Source organism: Nicotiana tabacum, chromosome 7 (assembly GCF_000715075.1).
Source record: "Nicotiana tabacum cultivar K326 chromosome 7, ASM71507v2, whole genome shotgun sequence".
Classification (NCBI taxonomy): Eukaryota; Viridiplantae; Streptophyta; class Magnoliopsida; order Solanales; family Solanaceae; genus Nicotiana; species Nicotiana tabacum.
In genome coordinates this window covers 131658283-131686026 of record NC_134086.1, presented here as the reverse complement: position 1 = coordinate 131686026, position 27744 = coordinate 131658283, and the positions used below count along the sequence as shown (strand labels likewise).

The window sequence follows — 27744 nt, the reverse complement described above, 5'->3', positions numbered from 1 at the left end:
CTTCATGAACATCTAGTGCATTTGTAAGGACATTTTGTATTGTCTATCATGTGAATTTTGCTGTAAGAGTGAGATGAAAAATATGCGGGCACAAGGTGTCATATGTGCTGAAAGTTCGAAAGTTGAGATTATGATATGAGAAATCGAGGATTTAAATGATCGGGATGGTGTAATAAACATGATGTGATTGATTGAGTTGACATTGTTTTCTTTAATTGGATATATTCTTACTTGCCTCCGTCTCTGATATGTCAGTGTTGAATTGCTTGGGTTATCTGATTTAATTGGTTTCCGTTCGTTACTATCTGCGTTCTCCCTTTATTGTTTATACTGTTTGTACTTGGATTTCTCTCCGCAACTGATATTACTTCGTTATCTTTATCTTGATGTTTCATTATCATATCCTGTTAATCTTATTTGACCAGTAGGTATCCTGACTGTTCCTCGTCATTACCCCCACCGAGGTTAGTCTTGATACTTACTGGGCACCGCCGTGGTGTGCTCATACTACACTTCTGTACATTTTTGTGTACAGATCCAGGTGGATTGATAGTAGTTGTGCGGGTCGTCGCGGTGGAGACTCAAGGTAAACCTACTATAGCGTTCGCAGGTCTCGGAGTCACCTTCATTTGTATTTATTTCCATTTGATCCTTTGTTTCGGGGCAGTGATGTATTATTTTGTGTAATTACTCTTAGATAGGCTTGTGACGTGTACCACCGGTTTTAGGAAGTTTGAATTATTCAGAGTTGGTTAATTTAAAGTTAGTAAGCATCAATGTTACTTCAGTTTATGTTAGGCTTACCTAGTTTAGAGACTAGGTGCCATCACAACTCATTCGGAGGGATTTTTGGGTCGTGACAATATTGTACGGTCAGACCTCTCTATAATAGCATCTCTATATAACAATATTTCACTATAAAAGTCAAGCTTTTTCGGAACCAATTTTCATGTTATGTTATAATATATGTTCTCTATAACAATACTTCAATATAATTTCTAAAAATATTCGAAACAGACGAGACTGTTATAGAGAAGTTTGACTGTATTAATAGAGAAACAATGTACAAGTATTTTTCTTGAGCTTTGTAAATAGTGAATCACGCAGTTTGAACATTACTTAAATGGTACAATATTGTTGCCCCGTCTACTTGAACTTCAACTTACAACTGCATTTCTCATTTAAAGAAGTGAACAAACAAATAAAAACATTATAATGATATCCTACTAAAAACACAATTCAAGTATATTAATTACTACAACTATGCTCAACGAGTTTTTATTTTTTTTAAACATATTTATCATAGCTTCATTAGAAACATTATTAAATACTTCTTTTTTTTTATATATGGCAAAAAACAACTGTAACGATCCGATCGGTCATTTTGTTTTATAGAATCCTGTTTTCCTAAATAAGACTTTACTTGCTTTTACTGATTTACGACTTGCGGGGATGGTTAGTTCAGGATTTGGAAGAGTTTGGGTTGAATTCGGAATACTTGGTTCCTTCAGGTTGGCTTAAAAGGCCAAGTTTGACTTCGGTCAACATTTTGAGTAAGCGACCTCAGAATTGGAATTTGATAGTTCCAATAGATTCGTATAATTATTTCAAACTTGGGCGTAAGTTTGGATCGGGTTTTAGATGACTCGAGAGCGTTTTGGCCCCTAATAGTGAAAGTTGGTTCTTAAAGGTTTTGAAAGTTCTTTAAATTTAGTTTGGAGCGGGTTTTGGTGATATCGAGGTTCAAACGGAATTTTGGGATCGGAAATAGTTCTGTAATATCATTTAAGACTTACACGCAAAATTTGGTGTCATTCCGAGTAATATAAGTATGTTTCGGCGCATTGGAAGTAAATTAAAGAACTTGAAGTTCTTAAGTTTGATTCAATTGGTTTTATGGTGTAATTCTTAGTTTTAATGTTGTTCCGGGCGTTCCAAGAGTTCGAGCAAGTCCGTTTTATGATTCCGAACTTGTTGATACATTCGAGCGGGCCCCCCGGGCCCCGAGCGTCAATCGGAAGATGCTCAGACCAAGTTAGAAGTTTGGAGCAAGAACTGAAGCTCCGGCTACTGTCATAACCGCACCTAAGGTTGGTTAGCCGTAGGTGCGAGCTCGCAGGTGCGGACAATGACCCGCAGATGCGGCCCAAGCAGATGAGCCCAGGTTTCGCAGATGCGGCTCCTTTTCCACAGAAGCGAGACCGCAGGAGCGAGAGCCCGTCCGCAGAAGTGACCCCAGCCGGCCCAGCCAATTCTGCAGAAGCGAACACCTGGTCCGCAGAAGCGGATATGCAGGTGCGGCATATGCACCGTAGGTGCAACAATTGCTGGGGCAGTGCACTTTATTTAATATGGGGTTAGGCATTTTTCTCCCATTCTTTACACATTTGGGCGATTGAGGAGCTTTCAAAGAAGGGATTTCGACTTAGCACTTTGAGGTAAGTAAATTCTACACAATGTGAGTTAAATACATAGTTTATGGGTAGATTATAACTTGTAAATTAGTAAAAATTATGGGTTTAGGTGAAAACCTAGGGTTTTGATAAAAATGACATTTAACCACGAAATTTGTTATGAAACTTAGTAAAAATCACATATTTATGTTCCTAATGTTATGGGTAACAATTTCTTTAAAAATTTCTGAAATCCGAGCATGTAGGTCCGGGGGTGAATTTTAAGAATCTTGCCATTTAGGTTGGGTAATCACTTAAATGGTGGAATTATGAACTTTTGAGCATAGATTGATTAGTTTAGGCAAACACTTACCCGCACCGGGCGTTTACACCCAACCAATAGATACATGGCATATGTCTTGCATATGGATTTTAATCATTTAACCATGGTAAATTATATTCATTCTCATCTGATTAAATTAATTAACCATAGTAAGTTAATATAGTTTGGTGTAAACACTTGGTGTGGGTAAGTATTTACCGATTAGTTTATGTTATGTTTGACTAGTTTCGAGTCGTTTGGCATCACATTTAGAGGTTTGAGCACGTTCTTAAATTGGGAAGTAGGTTTTGAAACGAGGTAAGTCTCATTTCTAACCCTGTAAGAGGGAATTAACCACATATGTGAATTAAATAAGTGTTTGTACCTATCTGTGGGGGCTACGTACGTACGTGGTGACGAGAGTCCACAGGTAGCTACTATTATGTTATTGTCTGGGTAGTTTAGGATCCGTATCATGCTGTATTTGAAATGCTTACGTCCTTACTTGCCATTATAATCACTTAAGTCATGCTGAAAATTGATAAAATAATTATAGAAGGTTATACTCATTTACTTGAGGATTTGTATGAAGTACTTGGCTGTAAATGGGAAATGTGTGTTTTCTTGAAAATAAATTATTATTTGTGGATCGGGCCGAGCACCTCGGTAGTAAATAGATATATCTATGGTTCACGCCGTTCGACCCTCCGGCAGTGCACATTTTAATATGATGTTGGACCGGACTGTACGACCTTGGTATAATTGCGCATGTTAATTATTTGAAATTCTCTGTGATTTATATTGCTTAAATGCCTTGAAATGTAAGTGGTTAAATTATATCACTGAAATTTGAAATTATATTTATGAAAGAAGAACTTATCACTTCCTGTTATTAAACTGTCAGTATTATTCATGATATTCATGCTTAGCATAACACTTTAATTATATTATTGTTTGCCCTAGTAAGTGTCAAGTCGACCCCTCGTCACTATTTCTTCGAAATTAGACTGGATACTTACTAGGTACATATTGTTTATGTACTCATACTACGCTCTTGTACTTAATTGTACAGGATTTGAGGCAGGTACATCTAGTTACCCCCCGACGCGCATACTTGATCTTGAACTGAGACTTAACGATGAGTTGCCCCCTTTCGAGCCATTTAGTAACATGCCGGAGTTTCTCTTTTGTTTGTATCTGTCTATTTTATTTCAGACAATAAGATAGTTTTCTTTTGTATATTCTTGCCCACGCACTTATGACACTAGATCTTGTCACATATTAGTAGACTTGATTTTTGGGTTGTATTTCTATAGTTATGATTTCTTCTAGTTGTTTTCGTTTTGCTTGCCTTAAAAAAATCGTTATTTATCAAATGCTTTAAATTTAAGTAAAGTTAGATGATGGGATTGTTTAATAAAAATGAAAAATCACTAAGTTATTCAATGATGCCTTGTCTAGCAACGGTGTTGGACTCCATCACATGACATGGAGTTGGGTGGTCGTGAGAACAATCACTCAACAGCTCATCATTAAATCGATTTCATAAGTTAATCTAATCAATTTCATCGCCGAGAAAGCTCTTTCAATTGCAGCAATAGCTATGGGTATCAATGAATATTCGAAAACCGACTAAACCGACCGAACCGTACTGCACCGAACCGATTTTTAGGTTTTTTTTTAAGAAACCATAGGTTTTTATATAAATCTATAACCGCATCGATAATTAGGGTAGTTTTTTAATTTATAAAAACAGACTGAAAAAATACCAAACCGTACCGAATAAATTTTACATGTAGAAAATATATTTAGTAAGTTTAAAAATAATAATGCATTAAATTTTCTTTTGAGCCTTGGAATTATGAAAACTGTTACAAGCCAACAAGTAATTAAACTCAAAATACTAATTCCTAAAACCTATTATGCTACTTCTACTTAAACTAAGTTATTTCAAGTATCTTTATTAGCAAGACACAAAGTATTTTAGCGATTATGAGTAACAAACTACAATGTATTGAATATGTTTGCTTTCATATAATTTAGATTTATCTTTTTGAATATTTAATCTTCTATAGACTTTATTCTTGAACCCCGCTTTGTATATCTTTCAACTCGTGTGATTAATATTTTTTTTGCCTTTGTTTGATTTCGTTTATGCTGTTGTAGAATAGTTGATGGATCTATACTCTAGCCATATTTTTTTTTTTTAATTCATCACCATTTAAACAGTAAAAACGTCTAGAGAGTTTTGCTAAGTCCTATAAAAGAACGTATGTTATTGCAATTCTACTTCTACTGGTGAATTTTACATGATATTAAGAAAAATACCGGAAATTAACCGAACCGTACCGATACCGAAGAGAAACCGACATAATTGGGACGATTTCGAAAAGTCTAATTTTGGTTATACATGATAAAATAACCGAAAAATTGGTATGGTACAAATTTTATAAAATAACCGGCCGAACCGAACTATTGACACCCCTAGCAATAGCAACTGGCAAAGATAGAGCAAATTTTACTAGTCGAAAAAAAAAGAATAAGTTCCATTTTTTTTGTCTCTACTAACTTCTTAGAAGATCAACAAGTCTATTAAGATCTAAAAAACTTTTATCATCATCCAGAATATCAACCATAGAGTATTTATCAAAATAAAAATAAAAATTAGCTAGTGTCAATATCTTTTCTATGTTAAAGCTTGAAAAGAATTAACTGGGTTCAAGTCAGTTACTCCAAAAAGCAAATTTGTCGTCACATCATTAAAACGATTGTTGAGTTCTTAAAGTTGTCAATCAATAATTTTAAGTAACACTTCAAAACATTAGTAATGTAAAACAGTGTAATCAGCAATTTTATAATGAGATCTTCCAATAATAACATAAAGCTCATTAAATTTAGATATCAAAATATCATATTTAATCAAAAATTAGATACCTCACCAATAAGTGAATCCAAGTCCTTTTCTCTTATTGGTTGCAACTGTTCCGTTGTTGCTCCAATCGGTAACATGATATTTACATTGTCTTGCTCCTTTCTTTTGAAAGGCTATATTTGAGCTCATTAGTGATTGTCAAAATATTGTGCAAAAAATGTAATATGAAAACTACCTCAAAAGTTAAACATACTTTAAAATATCCATTTGCCTATACTTTTCTTTAAAATGTGCATTAACAACAATAGCATCAAGTGTACTAGTGATGTGGCCTCATCGAGTATCACCAGCTCTAGCAAATGCCTAATTTTTAATTTAATCCTCTATCTGCATAATGTTTCTTCAATTTCTTATGCTAAGAACTCACGAAGTTTTATCTCTACGCTTGAAAAAAGCTCTCATTATTTTTAATATATCAAAAATCAAATAAGAGTTCTTACGCTTCATCACATCTTTTAGAAACAACAACAAGAGTTGATTGGAGTCGACAAGCAAAACAATAAATAGAATGAGCATCTTTTACTTTCTCGGTGCATCAATATTTTATGTTCATTTATATCTCCTTGCATATTACTTGCTACATCATAACACTGTCCACATATATAAATTATTTAAGGAATATTGAGCATGTAAACCAATAATTTTATTTTTTAGAGACAAAGCAACAGTATTACAAACACGAATAATACTAATAAACCTCTGCATCACACTTTCCCTTCTATTAACATAACACAAAACAATAGTCATTTGCTCTTTGCATAACACATTATGAGATTCATCAACTAATAAGGAAAAGTAATCACCATTTAGATCCTCAATGATTCATTTTATTTTTTTCATCTTGCATGTAGTGATAATATCCTTTTGAATATATGAAATAGTCATTTGATTATTTTTTGGAGCTATTTTAAGTGTATCACCGACATCTTTACATCGTTTAGCATAACATTTAAGAAGTTCAATGAAATAATAACCTCAATTAAATAAACTATTCATCTTTATGATGTTCCCAAAATAATAATCTTTTGGTTCAAAAGATATCTTATCATACCAATTGCAGTTTCTAAACGAGTCCGATATTCTAAATCTTGTTGATCGGATTGTTTAGCAAGTGCACTTTGAATTGATTGTTTTGGTCTCAACAAATCACTAGCATTTTTTCTTGATTGATTATGAAGACTACTTGATTCACCAATATGAATATCAAATATGTCCTTATTCTAACTCGTAAATCATGTACTTAAAAATACATCTCATCCCATTTGATTGATACATTCATCTTGAAACAAATAACATTATAAGCAAAAAGTCGCATCTTTTGTTATACTATACTCCAATCAATCTCAAAGATCAGTCACTTCCAATTCAAGTTACGATAGCCCCACAATTTAATCTTAAAAATTAATCAAGCACACCCAAAAAATGAATAATAAATAACGAAAATCATCACAATTATGGTCATGAAAAAAATAAAAGAAATAAAACCTCAAACTGTTAGTTGTTAAATACTTTTTTCTCCCAAAAAGAATATATTCGAGCTGTGAATTTTAATTAGAAGTACTAATCTCATGATAATAGTCTTATTTAGTGATTATCGAGTAAATTTCAATGAAGTTGATTTTTACAGTATATTAATCAAACTGAAGTAATGTGACGTACAACCAAGCTATTAACAATCTTGAATCAAATAAATGGTTAGACACTTTGAACGAGTAAAGTTCATGCATAACAACGATGATTTAGGCATTGTTAAGATACCAAACGAAGCAAACCAATTAGCTTGTAAATGATTCACATGACAATCAAAGACATTGACCATATAACGTTTGTTTGATGACAATCACCCTTACTTAGAGCCCGTTTGGTCAAGCTGCAAAAAATTACTTATTTTGAAAAGTATTTTTGTTCAAAAGTGCTTTTCAAAAAAATACTTTTTAGATATTAACAGTTTGTGTTTCGCCACTTCGTTCGAGGAGTACTTTTGCGAAATTTAATAAACGAATTGTGTTTGACCAATCTTTCAAAAAATTACTGTTGAGTGTCAAATTACAACGAAGGGAAATAAAGATTAGTTTAGATTAACATTATTTAAAAAATAGAAATCTTAAATATTAATTATAAAATAATTTGATTAATTTTTTATTTTTATGTAATTATATTAAGTTATAAAAAATAAACTAATATATCTCAAGATTTTAATTAATATAAAATATAAATATATAAATGCAATAATATTAGTAGGAACATACGTGCTTACAAGCTACATATATAAAAAAATACTATCCATTATTGAGAAAAACAAATTAGGTTGTATTGCATTATCTCAACTATATTATACGTATCCACGCCCAGATAATATATAAATAAAACTACAAAGTGAAGATCATATAATATTGGTATACTATAAGAGAGAAAAGAATCATACCTTATGAAGAAAGTGCTTGAATCTGGTGATTAGTCTTGTTATTTCAAAGAGTATTAGGAGATGAGGAAAATAATAAATATCGAAAGAGAAAAGAAGATATCTATATATCTATTTATAATAGAGAGATTACTCCAAATAAGAATAAGAGAAGAAAAATAAAAATACGGTAAATATAAAAAAGAGAAGAAAGGGATGGTAGAAAGAAAAAAGTAAAGGTTAAATTAATAAGGGGCAGTTTAGGAAATATAGACAAGTGATCCTCCTACATACAAACCTCATTTAACCCTTATAACCTCTTGCAACTCATGCAGTGTGATGTTTGGAGTTTAGATGATTTTATTTTGGAGATTTCTTGCAATGTACTTGGTTGTGCAAAGTTTGTTCTTATTCTTTATTGGGCATTTATGGACATGTATATAAGTCTTCATATTAAAATTCCTTAAATCCTTATCCTTACTAACAAATATGTGCCACTTACACTTAATTTTTACTCTATCTTTCTCATTAGGCATAAGCTTTAAAGACCCTTTTATATTGAATAGTATAGTCAACAATAGCTTTCCTAAAATCTTCTGCATTGTCAAAGATCATGTCCAACTCAAATAGAGGAATTTTAGCATCAAAGTCATACATGATCTTTTGACTTCTTCTTCTAAAAGGAAGATCAGCACCATGTTCAACAAATGGGTCTAACTCTTCAACACTATCTACACTCCCAACATCTGAGCTGTCCAAATACTCTTCATCCTCACCTAGTTTTCCAACATATTTATTCTTCTTATTTATCCCTATGTCTTCAAACCCCTTGCCAATTCCATCGCACCAAGAATTATCTCTTATGTAAATATAGGTTTTCTCCTCTATTTTCTCTTACTTTGTAATCCATCATTATTCACATTCTTCTTGAGCCTGTTTTTCTTTACTTCCATGTTAGCATTCCTCGCATATCTTAACTCATCATTTATTTCGATGTCATCTTCTTCTAGAATATCTTCAAGACCATCTTCACCAAAATTTTCATTTTCAGACAATTTGTATCTATTTCATTACTGTTGTCATGCTCTGCAGCTGCACCCTCTTCAACATTTATATCCTCATATGAAAATGTAGCCATATTTTGTTCTGCGTTTACACAACTAGCCTTAACAGTATTTACTTCTATATCTTCATCAACATTTACTCCAATACCCTCATCAATAGTTACATTAATACCCTCATCAGTATTTACTTGAATACTCTCATCACCATTTACACAAATGCCCTCATCAATATTTACACCAATGCCATCACCAACATGTACGTTAACCTCTGGACCATCCTTAGTTTTTGTATTATTGTAGCTTGGTCACTATCACCAACCTGTGAGGAAGGTAAATATCCCACAGGAACATCCTCCTCTACAATCTCTAAATTATCTATAACATGACTCACATAGACATCAAAAGTATCCCCATCATTCGGGTCTTTAATCAAATTTAGTAGTTGATAGTTATTTTCAATTAGAAAGAATTTCTGAGTTTTAGGGCATTGAACAAAGAACCCACCAACTGATTCATGGGTTTCTTTTGTGTAAGACAAAAGCTCGGTCAAAGAGAAATGGTCTTTGTCCACCACATGCCCTATTTTTTCACCATCCCCCACATACTTTCCATCAATAAAGTGACCCCCATGATGAAAGACAACACCAATATATTCGTCCATGTGACTCGGTGATGAAAATGACAAAAAAAAAACAATCAATATTCCTTGACCTTTTCAATTTTCTAGAAGCAAAAAAAAAAAAAAACCCTAATCTAATAGCACCATAACAATAAAATACAAAAATACATAATTTAAACATACCTTTATGCAATAATCGAAGCCACTTTACAACTGACTCCCTTTTTACAAAAACTTCACTGTCAAAATTTTAGGACGAACTTCCTTCAGGTGATAAATCTTGATCCAATAATCAATTCAAACAAACCACAATTAACCCTACTTAGTATGTGAAAGAAATGTTGAATTTTGCAACGGAAATGCAGATTAAACCAAGCTTAATAGAAGAGATGAAAACGGGTGGCATTCAGTGAGAGAGAAAGAGAGAGTTCAGGTGTTAAAACAATGTTAGACAGAATGTTCGATGTTATCTAATCTTATGTTTTAATTTTTTTAAATAAAAGCCATTTAGTTGTTTATTTCATATTGTTTATCCACGTGTCGGCTTCTTATTCGTTCTTATAATATACACCGGAGGTGTAACATACGCGACAGGGGCCGATGAGGTCAGGCATTTATTGAGTTTACTTTTAGTCACGTGAAACATTTAAACGAAAAAGACCTTAATTGAGGTGTTCAAATGATTGTTGGGAGCAACTTAAAATGGCACTTTATGTATTTCGCCTTTATGTGACTCAAATCATCCACTTAACGGATAAAGGTAAACAGGCTTCGCTAACTAATCAATACTCATAACCCGTTTGGCCAAGCTTCTAAAATCAGCTTATTCTGAGAAGTACTTTTCTCAAAAGCACTTTTTAAAAAAGTGCTTTTGGTGAGAAATAGTTTGTGTTTGACTAATTAATTTGAAAAACACTTTTGAGCAGTAATTAGTGTTTGTCCAAGCTTTTGAAAACTGCTTCTAAGTATATTTTTCTCAAAAGTGCTTCTCAGAAAAGTGCTTTTGGAGAGAAGCTACTTTTTTCTGCTACTCCAAAACTGCTTCCGCTTCTCATCAAAAACACTTTTTTTTCCTTTCAAAATCTTGACCAAACACCTCATTTTTTGGCCAAACAAGCTATTAGTCCACTTGGCCAAGCTGCAAAAATCAACTTATTTTGAGAAGTATTTTTTTTTTCAAAAGTGTTTTTCTCAAAAGTACTTTTTGTGAGAAGCAGTTTGTGTTTGACTAATTAGTTTGAAAAACACTTTTGAGCAGCAATTAGTGTTTGGCCAAGCTTTTAAAAACTGTTTCTAAGTGTATTTTTCTCAGAGTGGTTCTCAAAAAAGTGCTTTCGGAGAGAAGTTACTTTTTTCTGCTTCTCCTCAAAAACATTTTTTTTCCTTCCAGAAGCTAGCTGGTCAAACACCTCAAATTGAGGCCAAAAGTGCTTTTGGCCAAAAAAACACTTTTGGCCAAAAATAAGTTTGGCTAACTAGGCTATTAGCCTGTTTGGCCAAGCTGCAACAATCACCTTATTTTGAGAAGTGTTTTTTTTCAAAAGTACTTTTAAAAAAAGTGTTTTTGGTGAGAAGTAGTTTGTGTTTGGCTAATTAATTAGAAAACCACTTTTGAACAGTAATTAGTGTTTGGCCAAGTTTTTGAAAACTGTTTCTAAGTGTATTTTCTCAAAATTATTTCTCAAAAAAGTATTTTTGGAGAGAAACTATTTTTTTTTCTTCTCCAAAACTGCTTCTGCTTCTTCTCAAAAATACTTTTTTTCCTTTCAAAAGTCTGGTCAAACACCTCAATTTTTGGCTAAAAGTATTTTTGTAAAAAAAAAAAATACTTTTGATCAAAAAGAAGCTTGACCACTTTCTTATTTTGGTTACAATTTTTACAATTAAAAAAAGAAGAGAAAGACAACCTTTCCAAATTGACGGGATGAGCTAATGCTCAATGCAGTAATACGACGACGTATACATATTTCCTTCAAACCATCGATAACCTTTAATTTAGGCGGGCCAATTGGCGCGGCAGAGGAGAGCACCTCACTGGGATCCAATCTTGGTTTTCTTCAACAGTAGGGTTCCCACTGTTCTCGTCTCCCCGAGGCCCGAACAACGGTAGAAAGGTAATCAACATCTCACTTCCACTCTCATAGTCGCGACAGACGCACACCAATTAGATAGATGATATTAAGAACCAATGTTATTGGGAAATTCCATTTTGGCCGAGAAAAAAAATAAAATAAACGATTAGCGGATGTGGAAATTTGAACCATAACATCACTTGGCAATAATAGGTCAATTATGAAAATATAAGGTTTATTATGAGAATCTTTTGTTAATTCAAATTCTTGATTGAAGTTTGTGAATTATTATATTATCAGTATTGTTTTGAAGTGATTGCAGCATTGGATCAGAAAAACTAAATATTGAGATGCATTATTCGACATTAAAAGTAGTATAGTGTTTTTTCACTCCTGTAAAACAGTCAATATAGCTGCAAAAGTTTTACTGTAAGTGGTTTTGGTTCAATGAGTTTTGTTTTCCTATGTTTGGCTGTTTTCGATTTCTTTGATTGTAGTTCAATCTGGATTCTCTGACCTTTTCATTACTTTCATGCTAATGACAATGTATTCTGTTTTTTCTATACTAAGGACTTATGTGTGTGTACTGTCAGAGTGAAAGTAAATGGAGCCAGACCAAGTTGTTGCTGAGTTAGTTGGAATGGGATTTGAGTTATCTGATGTTACAAATGCTATAGAAGCTGTGGGTCTGTCGATTGATGGTGCAATTGATTTTCTACTTGATGATTCTCGAAGAAACACTGCGAGTGCATCAACTAGTAACACATGCATTACCAGTTGTGCTGGCACACTGGGAAAAAGAGCCTCCTCTTCGTCGCGTTCTGCAAGTAAAATGCGGCAACCCAGCATAAACGAATTCATTCAGTCAGCAGGTAGACCTAAAAGAAGCAAGACCATGAATAAGTTGGATATGTCTCAATTAGAAGTCTTGCAAAGAGATGCCGGAGGTTGTAATATGCATCCTCCCCCAGAGGATACTGATCTGCACATTGCAGTTGAAAAAGCCGAGTTGCCATATAATCACAAAGACGAAGAGAGCATTGGACCAGATTGGGAAAAGCAGGTTAAGAATTTGTTGCACAAGCACTTTGGATACTCATCCTTAAAGAATTTTCAGAGAGAAGCTCTTGAAACTTGGTTAGCTCACCAGGACTGTCTTGTTCTTGCAGCAACAGGATCTGGTATTGGCCCCTCACGCTGTTTTCTTCTTTGCTATTGTCCCTTTTTTTGTATCTTAATGTGATATTCTGTGTTCTGACAGTTACTTTTATGTAGGGAAGTCTTTGTGTTTTCAAATTCCGGCATTGCTGACTGGGAAGGTTGTCATTGTTATATCACCATTGATTAGCTTGATGCACGACCAGTGCTTGAAGTTAGCAAAACATGGAGTTTCTGCTTGCTTCCTTGGATCTGGTCAAATTGATCGAAGTGTTGAACAAAAAGCAATGGCAGGCATGTATAGCATCATTTATGTATGCCCCGAGACAATTCTAAGGTATAGAGCATGTTACTCGAATTGTATTTCAAGGATAGCATTGACTGTTGTTCGACAGATGAGTTGCTTGTCTTTTCTTTCAGACTCATAAAACCCCTCCAAAGCCTAGCAGAAAGCCGTGGAATTGCTCTATTTGCAATCGATGAAGTTCATTGTGTTTCTAAGTGGGGTCATGATTTTCGACCAGATTACAGGTTTATATTCTTTTGTTTGTTTGATAAATCAGACATACTATTATCTGGAATTGGTCAAAATTTTCAGTAACTGATTTAGTCATTGGATATAGATAAGTACTATAGCCTCTTGTCCTAGAGTGCACAAAGTAAGGAGGATATTCTTTTCTTTCAGTACAGCACTTACATACCATATCATGCCAATTATAGTACTTGCAAGAATTCACATTTGTGTGTGTGTGTGTGGGGGGGGGGGGGGATTGGGGGCGGGTGGGGGGAGGTCACCTTCCGCATTCTGGTTCTATGTTTGTTTATGCACTTGATCATCCAACTGAAGAGTGGATGTTGCACACAGACGTCACAAATATCCTATGATTCTTGAAAGAGGAAAATGCAAAAGAAGGTGTTAGTTCCATGGTTTTTATACAAAGAATAAAATACCAACAAATGCCATTTTTCTACTTATTCTGAGGTCGCCAACAGTAACTCCTTTTTTTACCATTCGGTGCAACTTCCAAATGAAATGAGAAACTTTATTCTGGACACATTACAAGAGTGCTGAACAGTCTTTCTTGAGTTCACCACTGTCATCAGCCAAAGAATAGGATAACTCTGACCTTCCATTTGGTGTTCTTCTTCTTTGATTTCATCACATGAGTTCCTTGAAAATTCAACAGAAATAATTATAGTTCTTAGTTTGATGCTGAAACTCATCTGGAGGGTGATGTTCCGCTTTTTTCTATTAAGCCAGATGATATTGTCTTCTCTCCATCAACTCTTTCCAAGAAAGAGCTCCTTATCATCAGAAGCCAGTGAAGTAAGTATGAATAAAGTTAGTAGAAAGGTTAGAGAGGGTGGATTATCAACACGAGTTTACCCCCTTCATCAGTGTCACTTATTTCATCCTGAAAACTACTTCAAAGATTTATCTACAATTAGCTGCAAAAAGCCTGGTTTAAACCTAGTCTGTGAAATAAGGTGGCAAAGATGATATATTTCATAAATAAGCGGTAAATGGTTAGCGTTATTCAATCGCGAATGCTACGTTCACATTTCCTCATTAATCCCCATTTTTAGCCTAAGAAAGATGCAGATGGCCCAAGCATTTTGATGAAGCCACATTGCATCTTAAAATATGCGAGGGCTGAAATTTTGAGCCTCAACAACATGCATAAGCATTCACTCGAAACTGCCTGATATTCTTTATTATTCTTCATGCAACAATGTTGAAGACATAATTAAGTAAACAAAAGTATGCTCTTTCTAAAAGCTTAAGTTTTTAGATGAGATGGTCACGCATTTCGACATGGTATTAGAGCAGGCGAAGGTCCTGGACTCGAGTCTCATCGCCACCCGATATCAAAAAAGATTTTCACGTGCTTGGCTCATCAAAAATTAATCAAGCCCCCCGGGTGTGTGTGTGTGTGGCGTGTTGAAGACATAATTAAGTAAATAAAAGTGTGCTCTCTCTAAAGCTTAAGCTTTTAGATGAGATGGTCACACATTCAACAAACAAGAATGGTTCTTGCACTTGAAGCTCAAAGACCTCTGTGTTTCTGCTATTATTAACATGCAAACGTCAATCTTTTTCTCCTTATTAATATTGTATCATACCACGATGGATTTCTTAAGTTCCTTGAGTTTGTTTATCAACTTATTGCGAAGTCTACTACTTTAGCAGAGATATGATACATCGTGCTTATAACTTATAAGATAAACGTTATGCTTATGACTAGTCAAATTCTGATCTTTTTCTTCTCCAACTTCCATTCTAGCCAAGCAAAAGCTACAAGAAAATATTGACACAAATCTTCCATGTACTGTAGGCGATTGTCTGTTTTGAGAGAGAACTTTAGAATGGATACCATGAAGTTTCTGAAATTTGACATACCGATCATGGCATTGACTGCTACTGCAACTACTCGTGTTCGAGAAGACATTCTGCAGTCATTGCACATGTCAAAGGCGACACAAATTGTTCTCACTTCATTTTTCAGGCCAAATCTCAGATTTTCAGTAAGTTAATCTACAATGTGTTTGGTACTCTTTTGGTTTGGTATTCCCTGTATGTTCTGCATTTGCCTTGCTGCACAATTTCATTTTTTGCTTTCTTGTGTATGAAGGGTGCTTTTTTTCTTCTTCATTTTTTTTTTGTGTGTGTGTGTGTTGGGGGGTGGGGGGTTGCAAATTGTTTGACGATACACCTATTTATATAATATTGCGAATAATATTTACACCAATTAAACTTTCATGAAGCTAAATTCTTCAGCAAACTTATACTTAAATTGTGATATTTGGTTGCCCTATAATGTATTCACACTCAAGAACTAAATTACTATTTTCTTTGACCATATTTATTGTATTTTAAACTAGATCGTCAATCTTTGTGTCACTTTTGTTTCCTGCATAATATGATGAAAGGGAAATACTGCATACTAATAAAGTTTCCTTTGAGTGTTTTTAATTATATTTTTGCTAAAATACTAGTGTTTGGTCTTCTAAAAATAAAGTCTTCACTTTCAGTACATATGCTGATAGACATAATAGCAATTCACTTCATTTCTGCTGCTTGCAGGTGAAACACTCTAGGACATCATCTATAGAGTCCTACAAGAAGGATTTTCATGAACTGATAAGCATTTATTCCAGAAAAGGGAAGACTGGCAGGAAAAGTAAGTTAATGCCCACAAATCCGGAGGAGAACTCTGACAGCTCTGATAATGCTTCCAATGGTTGCATGGATGAATATAATGGAATCTATGAGGTTAATGTAGACGACGTTGTGGGGGATGCCGTTTCTGAGAGTGAAGACGAAGTACGTTCTCCTGGGCGATGTGGTTTGGCTCCTCTGAAGGATAGACAATTGTCTGTTGAGTATCTGGAAGATGAGTGTGATCTTGTGCAAGATGTTGATGATTTGGATGGTAAGACTCTTCTTTGGTGAAATATTCATTTAGACAGTACAGATCAAATTTAAGAGAGAATTTAATTGTACCTGTCTTCCATGGCACTAAAGATTACACGACGAATAACTCATCTGTTACCAAAGCCAGTGCAGAGACCTCAGAATTTTTCTTGTGCAAATATAGAAAAGATTTTGTAAATTTTAATAGTGGTTACCTTAGTGTGGATTGAAATAAATCCTTTTGTTTTGTCTTATCTGCAGCAGTACTTTTATCTACATTCTAAAGAGTTTAAGTTTCAATTCACACCCTTGTACCAGTGTTTTTTATGACTAACGGTTGTTTTCTTTCATTGTTGATCACCTTACTGTCTTGTTGTTTTTATTCTGCTTTTATATGGCTTTTAGGTACTGTCCTTTCTTGTCTATATTTTCATTAATATGGTGCTTATGCTTTCCTGAGCCGAGGGTCTATTGGAAACAACCTCTCCATCCTCACAAGGTAGGGGTAAGGTCTGTGTACACACTATCCTCCCCACCCCAGACCCCACGGTGTGGGATAATATTGGGTATGTTGTTGTTGTTGTTGTACCCTTGTAGCAGCCACTGACAACCTTCAGCACACCGGTGCAAGATTGTTTAGTATGCGATTTCAAGAGGGTAAAATAACCTTAGCTTGAGAAAGAGATGACTATCCTTGATAGTTTGTTAGAAGAAAAGCCTCACACTCTTACCTAATACGACTCTCCCATTACGTGATCAAAAGAATACATATATTGACTGTATCTCATCCTTCTTGTTCCTGCATTCTCAAACTTAACCTTTTTGTTTCCTAGATAGTCTCTTCATTTGTTAAAACCGAACAAATGAAATGCCTTTTGTGGGTTGTCGTCAGCCTCTAACTGGCTATGTAGCAGTGTAAGTAAAGACTTTATCTTCTTGAGAGCAAGGTCTAGGGTAGCTTTTAGGAGTTTCCTTGATTTCTAATTGGCTACTTAGGATATAAATTTGTAATTTGAAATTGTAAGCTTGGTCATTTAAATTTACTTTATGAACTCAAATAAATTGTACTGATGTTGAAATTGCTGCAGTTTCTTGTGGTGAATTTAGCGGAAAACTACCAACAAAAGGTTTTAGTGGTTTTCTACTGCCCAAAGCACCTGATCTGCCCAGTAAGCCAGAGGAAAGAGCAAAGTTTCAGCATGAACCGTTGGAAGATGGACCGACAATAATCTATGTCCCAACTAGGAAAGAAACATTAAGTATATCAAAATTTCTTTCTAGATCTGGGATCAAAGCTGCTGCTTACAATTATAAGGTAATATATATATATATATATATATATCCAATCATTTAAAGTAATTTATCTTGCTCTCCGTCTGATTTTTTGAAGTTGAGTTTATTTCGCCACCAAATTTTAATTGTTCGAGCGATGGACTAAAGATTTTGCATAGTCTCATATCATCTAATAAATGCTTAGCTAGGGGCATGTCTTTACAATGCAAAACTCTATAGTATGAAAGTGGATTAAAGGTGATCATACTCGTGCTGTAGCCTGTTCAATTGATTTGCTTCAATGTAATTAAGTATATCTTGTCACTAGTGATATTATGTGTTACATGCCTTTGCTTGATTAAAGTCGATATCTAACAATGATGCTACTCAACAATGAAGTTGATTGATATACTCCTCTTTTCCTATTGAGAAGTAATGTTTTCTTTTGCTTCTCTTTTCAGTTGCCAAAATCACATCTAAGGCAGGTGCATAAGGAATTTCACGAGAACACGCTGCAGGTAAAATTTAGGTGACGTGTTAGATGAAGTAACGATAATAAATATTCTTTTTCTTATTTAACAGGTTGTTGCATATAAGAAGGCCTTTGATTGTTGCATTCGATATTTAACATTTTAAAGTGACCTTTGCATATTTCTTTCATGAAGAGCATAAAGAAATGGACCTTTGCCTAATTCAACTCAAAAACTAGCTTATTAGTTGAGGATTGCCCGAGACTATATAAGGAGATCAAAGACCCAATCCACAATTGATGTGGACTATAACACTCCCCTCATGCTGAAGACTGGACATCTAGAGCGTGGACAGTATAATATGGGGGCAACACCAGTAAACCTAGAATTGGGATGGGATTGGTTCTGATACCATGTAATGAAATGGACCCTAGGTCTAATTCAACCCCAAAAAGTTAGCTCATGAGATGAGGATTGTTCAAGACCATATAATGAGACCTAAGACCCCATCCACAACCGACGTGGGACTCTAAGAAAGAGGAAATTCATTGATGGCCCTGTTATCCTCGTTGCGAGAGTCAAGTTGGATAGATCTCTGTGTTCTCATCTCATATTCTTTGTAGTTATTTATCTTAACTTGGTCCAGATATATATAAGAGTCATATGTCGTCCCTACTAGTTTGGGATTGAGGCATAGTAGTAGTAGTAGTAGTTGTTATTGTCGTTGGTCGAATTAGTTGTTGTGTTGTCCATATTGTCTGATACAATATACTAATAGAGTTCTAGTATAAGATGGTTTCTTCATTTAGAATATATTTGTGGTATCTAGATCTAGTTTTTGACTAGAATTATTTAATTCCTGCTTCATTGCTTATGCAAAGAGGAAAAAATGTAATAATAGTTCGTTAGTGAACTTCTCATAAAGATGAAATACTTTTATGAACTGTCCTTTTACAATATCAACAAACCCAGTATAATCCCACAAAATAGGGGTCTGGGGAGGGTAGTGCACACGCAGACCTTACCCCTACCTATAGAGTTGTCCTTTTACATCGTCATTAAATGTTATTGATAAGATGCTGCAAATAAGTTTGCAATATTGACTATTCACGAGTCTACAAGAAGTGCAAAAGGATAAGAAATCTTTTTTATCTTTCTATAGAGAATGATCCTTGTAGCCCTGTTTCTCACAATGTCCAGTGGCATGATTAGAATGCCATCCCAATAACGTTTCTCTAGAATTTATGAGCAGAAACTTGGGATAAATAATACAAGATACTTTTGGACAAAACTATATTGAAGTTGGGGTTTAACATTGGCTGGCAGATCCTGGGCTGTCTCCGAAACACCTATCAATTATTTCATTGTGAGAATTATTTCATTTGATTTCATTCTATCGACTTGGCATAGGGTCATAGTAATGGACTTGGTGATCGTGAGAGGAAGGAAGAAGAGAGCGGTGAGCGACCTTAATCTTAGGTGAGGAGCCTTGACTAAGGACAAATCTCAAGAGTTGAGGTAGAAGCTGTTAGCTATGGAGGCCTGGAGTAGTAGTGAGAATGTGAGTAGTATGTGGGCCACGACAGCGAACTACATTAGGGAGGCTGCTAGAGAGGTGTTAGGGGTCACAAACGGTTACTCGGGAGGCCACAAAAGGGATTGGTGGTGGAATGGGGAGGTCCAAGGAAAAGTGGAGGTGAAGAAAGCGGCGTACATGAAGCTAGTGGAGAGCACAGACGAAGAAGAGAAGAGGACGAATGGGGAATGTTATAAGGAGGCAAGGAGAGAGGCGAAATTAAAGAGGACAACATTTAGACGGCTGTATGAATAACTTGAGGACAAATGAGGCGATAAAAAGCTGTACAAGTTAGCCAAGGTTAGAGAGAGGAAGGCTTCAGATTTGGACCAAGTGAGGTGTATTAAAGATGATGATGGCAAGGTGTTGGTGGATGAGACATGTATTAGGCGTAGATGACAGACATACTTCCATAAACTCTTGAACAAGGAGGGGGACAATAACATCATGCTTGGTGAGTTGGAGAACTCGAAGAGGCTGAAAGATTTTGGGTTTTGTTGGCATATTAAGATTGATGAGGTTGAGCAGGGTAAGGAACTGGGCATGACGAGATCCCGATGGAATTTTGGAAGGACGTGGGTCGGGCAGGCTAGGAGTGGCGTACTGGTTTGTTCAATGTTATTTTCAGGACGAAGAAGATGCCCGGCGATAGGTGGTGGAGTTTGATGATTCCGTTGTACAAAAACAAAGGTGATATTTAAAACTGCAACAACTATAGGGGTATCAAGCTGTTGAGCCACACTATGAAAGTTTGGTAGAGGTTGGTGGAGAGAAGGATAGGGAGGTGCGTGTCTATTTCAGAGAACCAGTTTGGATTTAAGCCGGGTCGGTTGACTACAAAAGCCATTCACCTTGTGAGGAGATTGGTGGAGCAGTACAGGGAGAGGAAAAATGACTTGCATATGGTGTTCATTGACCTAGAGAAAACCTATGATAAGTTCCGAGGGAGGTTCTATAGAGATGTTTGGAAGTTAGCGGTGTTCCGGTAGCGTACATTAGGGCGATTACGGACATGTACGATGGTTCTAAGACTAGGGTGAGGACTGCAGGAGGAGACTCGGATCACTCCCTAATGAGATGGGATTGGATCAGGGATCAATCCTTAGCTCTTTTTTGTTTGCCCTGGCGATGGATGTGCTGACGCGACATATACAAGAGGAGGTGCCATATTGTATGCTATTTGCAGATGATATAGTACTGATTGACGAGACTCGATGTAGGGTTAACGCTAGGTTGGAGGTTTGGAGACATACACTGGAGTTTAAAGGTTTCAAATTGAGTAGGTCAGAAATAAAATACTTTGGAGTGTAAGTTCAGTGATGGGACGCACAAAGCAGAAGTACTAGTGAAGATTGATACACAAGTTATCCCCAAGATATATAGTTTCAAATACCTTGGATCTATTATACAAGGCAACAGATCGATTGATGAGGATGTTACTCACTGTATTGGCGCGGGGTTGATGAAATGGAGGCTTGCAACATGGGTTTTGTGTGAAAAAAAAGTGCCACCAAGACTTAAAGGCAAGTTCTACAGAGTGATGGTTAGATCGACTATGTTGTATATGGCTGAGTCTTGGTGCGTCAAGTCGTCCCATGTCCAGAAGATGAAAATAGCTGAAATAAGGATGTTGAGATGGATGTGTGGACATACCAGGAAAGACAAGATTAGAAACAAAGTTATGGTGGGAGTGGCTCCTGTGGAGGACAAGTTGTGAGAATTGAGGCTGAGATGGTTAGGCATGTGACGAAGCAAGATATAGCTATCCCGGTTAGGAGGTGTGAGAGGTTGACCATGGCGGGTCTAAGGAAGGGTAGGGGTAGACCTAAGAAGTACTGGGGTGAGTTGATTAGACAGGACATGTCATTGCTTCAGCTTATCGAGGACATGACCCTCGATAGGAAGGCGTGGAGGACGAGTGTTAGGGTTGAGGGTTGACAGATAGTCACGAGTCTATCCTAGGCTTGTCAGTAAACCTAGTCCTATTGTTGTATTTGCTTATTCTTGGTACTTTATCTTTACATGTTGTGTTATTCGCTTCCAATACCCTATTACCTTGTGTTGCTATTGTTTGTTGATTTCGTTCACTATTCCTTGAGCTGGGGGTCTACCGGAAACATCCTCTCTATCTTCATAAGGTAGATGTAAGGTCTGCGTACACACTACCTTCCTCAGACTCCACTTGTGGAATTACACTAGGTTTGTTGTTGTTGTTGTTGGTTATCCTGTTAATATACTGTTGCATGTTTCTTTTCAAAACAGGCTATCATTTTTTACTATTATTGACAGTTAATATAATAGGATGAATCCACTTTAACTCTTAGATAAAATAGTATCTTCAAGATATCCTGAGAGCAGATAGGCGATTAGCGTGAGCTTAAAGTTGTTTTGTTTATGTTTATATTGCACAGTTATGTATTTATTAACTGAGGCTACACATTGTACTTTCTGATATTCAGGTCATTGTCGCAACAATTGCCTTTGGTATGGGTATTGACAAGTTGAATGTGCGAAGGATCATTCACTACGGCTGGCCCCAGGTGCAATTACTCAGCTAGATTGCCTTAATGTATTTTGCGTAACTACATATATTTATTCTTGTAAATAAACTACATAAAAATCTAGACCATGTTCCCACATCGTCTTTCTTCTTTAGCAATGTAATCGTACATATTCTCATAGGTATACTTAAGAAGCATTATGTTTCAAATGCAGACCTTGTTCGAACTGTTTTCTTTTCTTTGCTTTTGGTACATGGCTTAGATTTCAGTTATGCTTCTTGGTCAAGATATTGTAACCTTTACAGAGTCTGGAGGCTTATTATCAAGAGGCTGGTCGAGCTGGTCGGGATGGAAAAGTAGCGGAGTGTGGTTAGTTAATCTGATTCTTTTTATATGTGGTATATTTGTCATAATCTTGAGATCGAATCTTTACACTTCAAAGAGAACAAAATTGTATCCAATGGACTGATAGTAATGTTTGGGAGGGTGAAATGAAGCAATTTTCCAACCCATGCATGAGACTCAGCTTCTTGGAGGAAAAAAAACAAGAATTAGCCTTAAACCAGTGAAAATCGAAAGTTCTATGGTTGAATTCAAAAGCTTAGGACATAATTTCTTTGATTGCTTAAATATTGTGAATTTGTAGTTATGGAAAAAAGTCGTGAAACCTCTACTTCTAGTCAAACATGGGTCCGAAATTGATTCCACAGAGAAATATTGGCAGAATTACATGTCATTGTTCCACCGTTTCTAGTCGGCTTGACATTCTTATGAAGTGATTGACTTTTAAAACTTAGGAACTAATCCTAGAAGCATATCAAAATATGTTAAACATCATAGGGTCAAAATGGTTCTCATTAGGAAATGTTAAATGAGTGAACGACAAAGTGTCTTCGTGAAAACACCTAGATTAAAAAGAAAAGTAAGACAAAAGATATAATTATGACGCAGGAACAATTAGGGAAGAAGTTGAAAAGATTTAGTGCATAAACTAGGAAATAGATATAGTGAAAGGAAATCTGACATTGTCAAAGTACTGGAATATGAATAGCTCATTATTGGTGAAAAGGAACTTCGTGCCTTCCCCTTGGTTTAGCAGACGTTATCCTGTAGTGCATTAAGGTGTGATTTTGATAAATTTACACCAAATGGTTTCTTATTCAACTTTTATTATCCAGAAGAGCTACACTTATCTGGTAGAGCTGGGACATCGGCTCCAGAGAGGCACTACATATATACTTAAGCTGTTTGATTCCTTCTGAAACAGTTCTATATGCAAACCTGTCAAGAACACCGACGCTTCTACCAAGTCAAAGAAGTGAAGAGCAGACAAAACAAGCATATAAGATGTTGTCGGATTGCTTCAGGTGTAAGATAACTTGCCAATTGAACTGATTAGGGATTACTTTGGTTTTCCATCTTATGTGTTGATTATGTTCAACAGATATGGAATGAACACTTCTTGCTGTAGAGCTAAAACACTTGTGGAGTACTTCGGCGAGCGCTTTCTTTTGGAGAAATGTCTTGTGTATGTCAAGACACACTGGCTATTGTGCTTTATCTTTTGTTCCTTACAAGCTGCTTCACGTCAAGGATGTATGCTTGTGCTTTTCTTTTAATTTTCTTTCACTTTCCCTTCTGGGGTGGGTGCGGAGCATGAAGAATGTCCACAGCACTGTTAATGAGCTATTAGTGTGTTTGTAATATTTGACTCCTCTTAAGTTAGTCTATATATTGAGGTTTCAGGTAGTTTTTTTAATCATAGGACATGCGACATAAAAGAGATTTTCTTTTCTAGCACTTTGAAGTGAAAAATGACTTCCTATGCATATAATGGTTCCAAATGCATCCGATTGCTGATATCCTTTTCAATTTTCATGCTTACTGATGTTTGCCTTGTTTTTTGTCTTCTGATTAAAAAGTTAATTTCTGCTCAAGAAAGTACATATTTGTCTGTAGGTTTTCCATACTCGCAATGAGTTCTCACTTTCTCAATTTATGTCTTTTACCTGGTACGTAATGCACAGGTGTGATATATGCATCAAAGGACCACCTGAAAGGCAGAATTTAAAGGCTGAGGCCATTATTTTCTTGCAAGTTGTTGCTACTCATTGTGTGAGTACGTCTGCCATCTCATATTGCTTGTGCTCCTTTGTACTTTGTCATCTCATTTTGACATTGCTGGTCATTGTTCATCCTTTCTGGCGCAGAGAAATTTTGCAGACATCTCCTATGGTGGCGATGAGGGGAGACTTGGTGAGAAGCTAAACATAAAGGCTTTGGTCAGCAGAATAAGAGAACAGGTACTTGTTCTGCTCAATGTCCTCTCTTCCTCTATCTCCCTCTCTCCCTCTTTCTCCCTCTTATACATGTGCATGTCCCATGGAAAATTCTCACAGAAGATCCTTAGAAAGCATGTCTACCAAGGGGCATGACAAGGAGACCTACAATTCCTTCAGTTTGAATGATCTTCTTGTCACTAATTTCTGGAATCTCTCTTGCACTGCCAATAGAGTTGCCTGGAGATATATTGTGTTTGTAATTCGGATTGCTCTTGAAGAGCCCTCTTCAAAATGTTGTTTGACATCAATCATATGTTCCCACACTGATAATAATCTGTAATTCTTTCTTTCTTTTTGGTGTAAAACTACTTTGTCATACTGAAAATAGCTTTAACTTGTCGAGCAGATGTCCTCCAGCTGCATGTTACTCCTGCTCTAATGAGGTTGTATTTAATTTTTCTCATATCCGAAGTGCTGCCTATTTTCCTTTACAGAGAACTTTTCCATTAGTTCTGGTATAGTATATTACTTTAAAGTTACTCATTTTTTTGAGAAAGTACTTTAAAGTTACTCGTGCAATCTATTCTTGTAAATCCTCATACTTATCAAGAATGATCCATCTCTACTTTCGTATCCAGTCTTTCAACTAGCATATAATGTCGGCTCCACTCTTCTATTTCGTGTTCAATTAGTGTAAGAGAATCACAAGATATTTCTTTTATTGGAATAGATCTTTCTTTGTAGTTTTACAACATTGTTGCTAATACTCTTTTTTATTTACCTTTTCCTATTGCAACTCTAATCTTGTCATTTGTCTTCCTTATATTGTGTTGTAGTATCAACAATTTAGTGCAAGTGATCTCTTGTGGTGGAGAGGTCTTGCTCGACTGTTGGAAGTTAAAGGATTCATTAGGGAGGGAGATGACATGGTAAGCTTTCTGCTTAGTAACCATAGTTATTTCATATAAGGTACTAAGTTTTGGCACTATGCTTCTCAAATCCATCCAATCTTCATTTACTTTTACGGCCTATTTGATATATGCTTCTCATTTTATCCTTTACTGTCCTATGAGTTCGGTTAGTCATGCTGTTTTCAATGCTGAAAACTAGGATCTTAGAAACATGTACTACGTGGCAAGGAGTGGAAACAAATACTTGGAAGCCCTTTCTAGTTTGCTATTATTGGTCTAGTTAATGTTCAGTTAGTTTGTTCTTTTTTTGATAGTCAAAAAGTTTCAGTAATAAACATCAATTTGATGTCAAAAAATAGTACAAGATGTGTGCGTGACTTTGCTGGAGTCATGCATTGTCTTTCAGATGTTTGACCATCTATCCATACAACATGGTGCTTTCCTCGTACCAAAAATTAAAAGTGGTAGAAAAATCTTATAATACTTTCTACGTCATTCTCACTATTATGAGACATTCTCCTGTTCTTCATTCCATATACTCCAAAGAGACAAGATGGTCTTGTAAACATGTTGCCTTCCTTTCATTATTGACCCTCTCCGATCTGGCGATCTCCAACTCGTATTTGTTTCCTCCACTGACCATGATAACACCCAAGGGATGTAAATAATGAGAATGCAATATTCCATAGTCGTAAAGCCAACCTGCGATGCAACAAGAGATGCTTAGTATCTTCTCCAGATACTTTGCACTTGCAACACCAACTCACAAATATCCTCTCTGTCCGCTGTTATAATTACATCTCGCACTAACCCAACAAAGAAAGTTACTTTCTCCGGAAATTTGGTGTTCCAAAACTTTTCACGCATCTTCTTATTATCTCCCCTTTCTAACAACTCAGATAATAGGTTTCAACGGTATTTGGCACCCTTCCCCCTCCATATCGTTTATCCCCTCCCTCATCCTCGGTTGGATAATTATATATTTTCTGAAAGTGTAGTAGTATTGTTGTAATAATTTGACATGTCCTAGATATGAAACTTTTATTTAAGAAAAGAGGTTAACGATTTAGGACAAAGCAAAGAGAAAGTAGATGATTTTAATGGGACAGACAGTATTATGATAAGATTGTCTCTCATGAAAGTTACATTAGTTTGAATCTGTATACTAAGAAAGATATTTAAACCCCTTTTGCTTTGTTCATTCTATGTTTGAGATTTGCTTGTTTTATTCATCTGGTTCCTCCTGCTTGATGGAGAATGTGGAAAGATAGAACTTGTCAAACGTGTGAAACTTAGATTGTAAAAACAGTTGTTGTTTCATTGGAAAATGCCTGTTAGAAATAATTATTACTACTATATTTCCCAGTATTTCTAGCGGTAAATTTTCTTCTGGAAGGAGGAAAAAGGTTTTCATTTGGTGCTTTATTCCCAGTTTCTTTATATTATGTTGCATTTGAAATCAATCTTGACATGGAAGTATGTTTGTATGTGGTTATTTTCAATCATACGGCTGATCATTTCTGGCGAATGTTACAGACCCGGGTGCAGATAAAATATCCAGAAGTAACAAATCGGGGAAGGCAGTTCATGAGTTGTGAAACAGAGCAGCCATTTCATGTTTATCCTGAAGCAGATATGCTGCTATCCATGAGAAGCCCTAAGTCTTATTCCAGTTTTACTGAATGGGGGAAAGGTTGGGCAGATCCAGAGATCCGTCGCCAACGCTTGCAGAGAAAGCGAACATGGAAATCTCCAAAAAAACGAAAATCACGTAAACGTCAGCCTGATAGTAATACAGTTCGTGGAAGACTGACTGCCAAGTTATCGAAAAAGAAGTGACAAATGTGAACTATGAAGTGGTCTAAAAAATGTGGGTAACAAATTAACGATTGGATTTTGCACGATCCCATTCTTTATTTGTTCGTCTATTTTATGTTCTGATTTTTGATTGGTAGATCCTTGTCGGTTGTCACTCAGACACACTTGTTTTCTTGTGTCTTTATTTTTTTTATAGTCTAAACCTAGCTCCAAGCTTGCTAACGTAAGCGAAAATAAGATTTAAGTGAAAGTCAAAGTACACGGAGAGGCGACTTATGTATTGTTTTCCCCATGAGTGAAGAGATACATTCTCTCTTGAAATGTACGAGGGCCTGAAACAAAATGGACCCTAATTGCTGTCGGATAAACGAGGGGAAAATAGAACAAAAAATGTTTGTATGTATTATGAGCAAATATATGCTTTAAATCGTATAATGTGTTGTTCCAAAATGTTTGTATGATAGAGAATACATTATGATCATCCAGTTATTGGTATCTCTTGTGAAGGCATCATTAGGTCAATTTACAGGACTATATA

At 35.7% G+C, this 27744-nt stretch overlaps 1 protein-coding gene across 5 annotated transcripts; it reads left to right on the top strand.

Annotated features, from left to right (window-relative positions):
• Nucleotides 1-11708: 11708 nt before the first annotated feature.
• On the top strand, nt 11709-27656 carry LOC107761280 (ATP-dependent DNA helicase Q-like SIM). Of its 5 annotated transcripts, none has more exons than XR_001642555.2 (16): nt 11709-11845; nt 12397-12984; nt 13079-13298; nt 13382-13492; nt 15298-15487; nt 16047-16395; nt 17465-17691; nt 18110-18166; nt 22154-22234; nt 22501-22564; nt 23463-23562; nt 23640-23723; nt 24223-24314; nt 24406-24498; nt 25314-25406; nt 26925-27656. XR_001642555.2 is itself a non-coding variant. In XM_016579499.2 (16 exons), exons 2-16 carry the CDS (start codon nt 12408-12410, stop codon nt 27225-27227), a joined length of 2637 nt encoding a protein of 878 aa, XP_016434985.2. In that variant the 5' UTR covers nt 11709-11845; nt 12397-12407; the 3' UTR covers nt 27228-27656. The 5 variants fall into 5 exon arrangements, 2 of the variants coding, with proteins under 2 accessions (XP_016434985.2, XP_075073756.1); XR_012693539.1 differs by having other exon boundaries at nt 23640-23791; nt 24223-24310; nt 26925-27363; XR_012693538.1 differs by having other exon boundaries at nt 23640-23791; nt 26925-27363.
• The last annotated feature ends 88 nt before the right edge of the window (nt 27657-27744 follow it).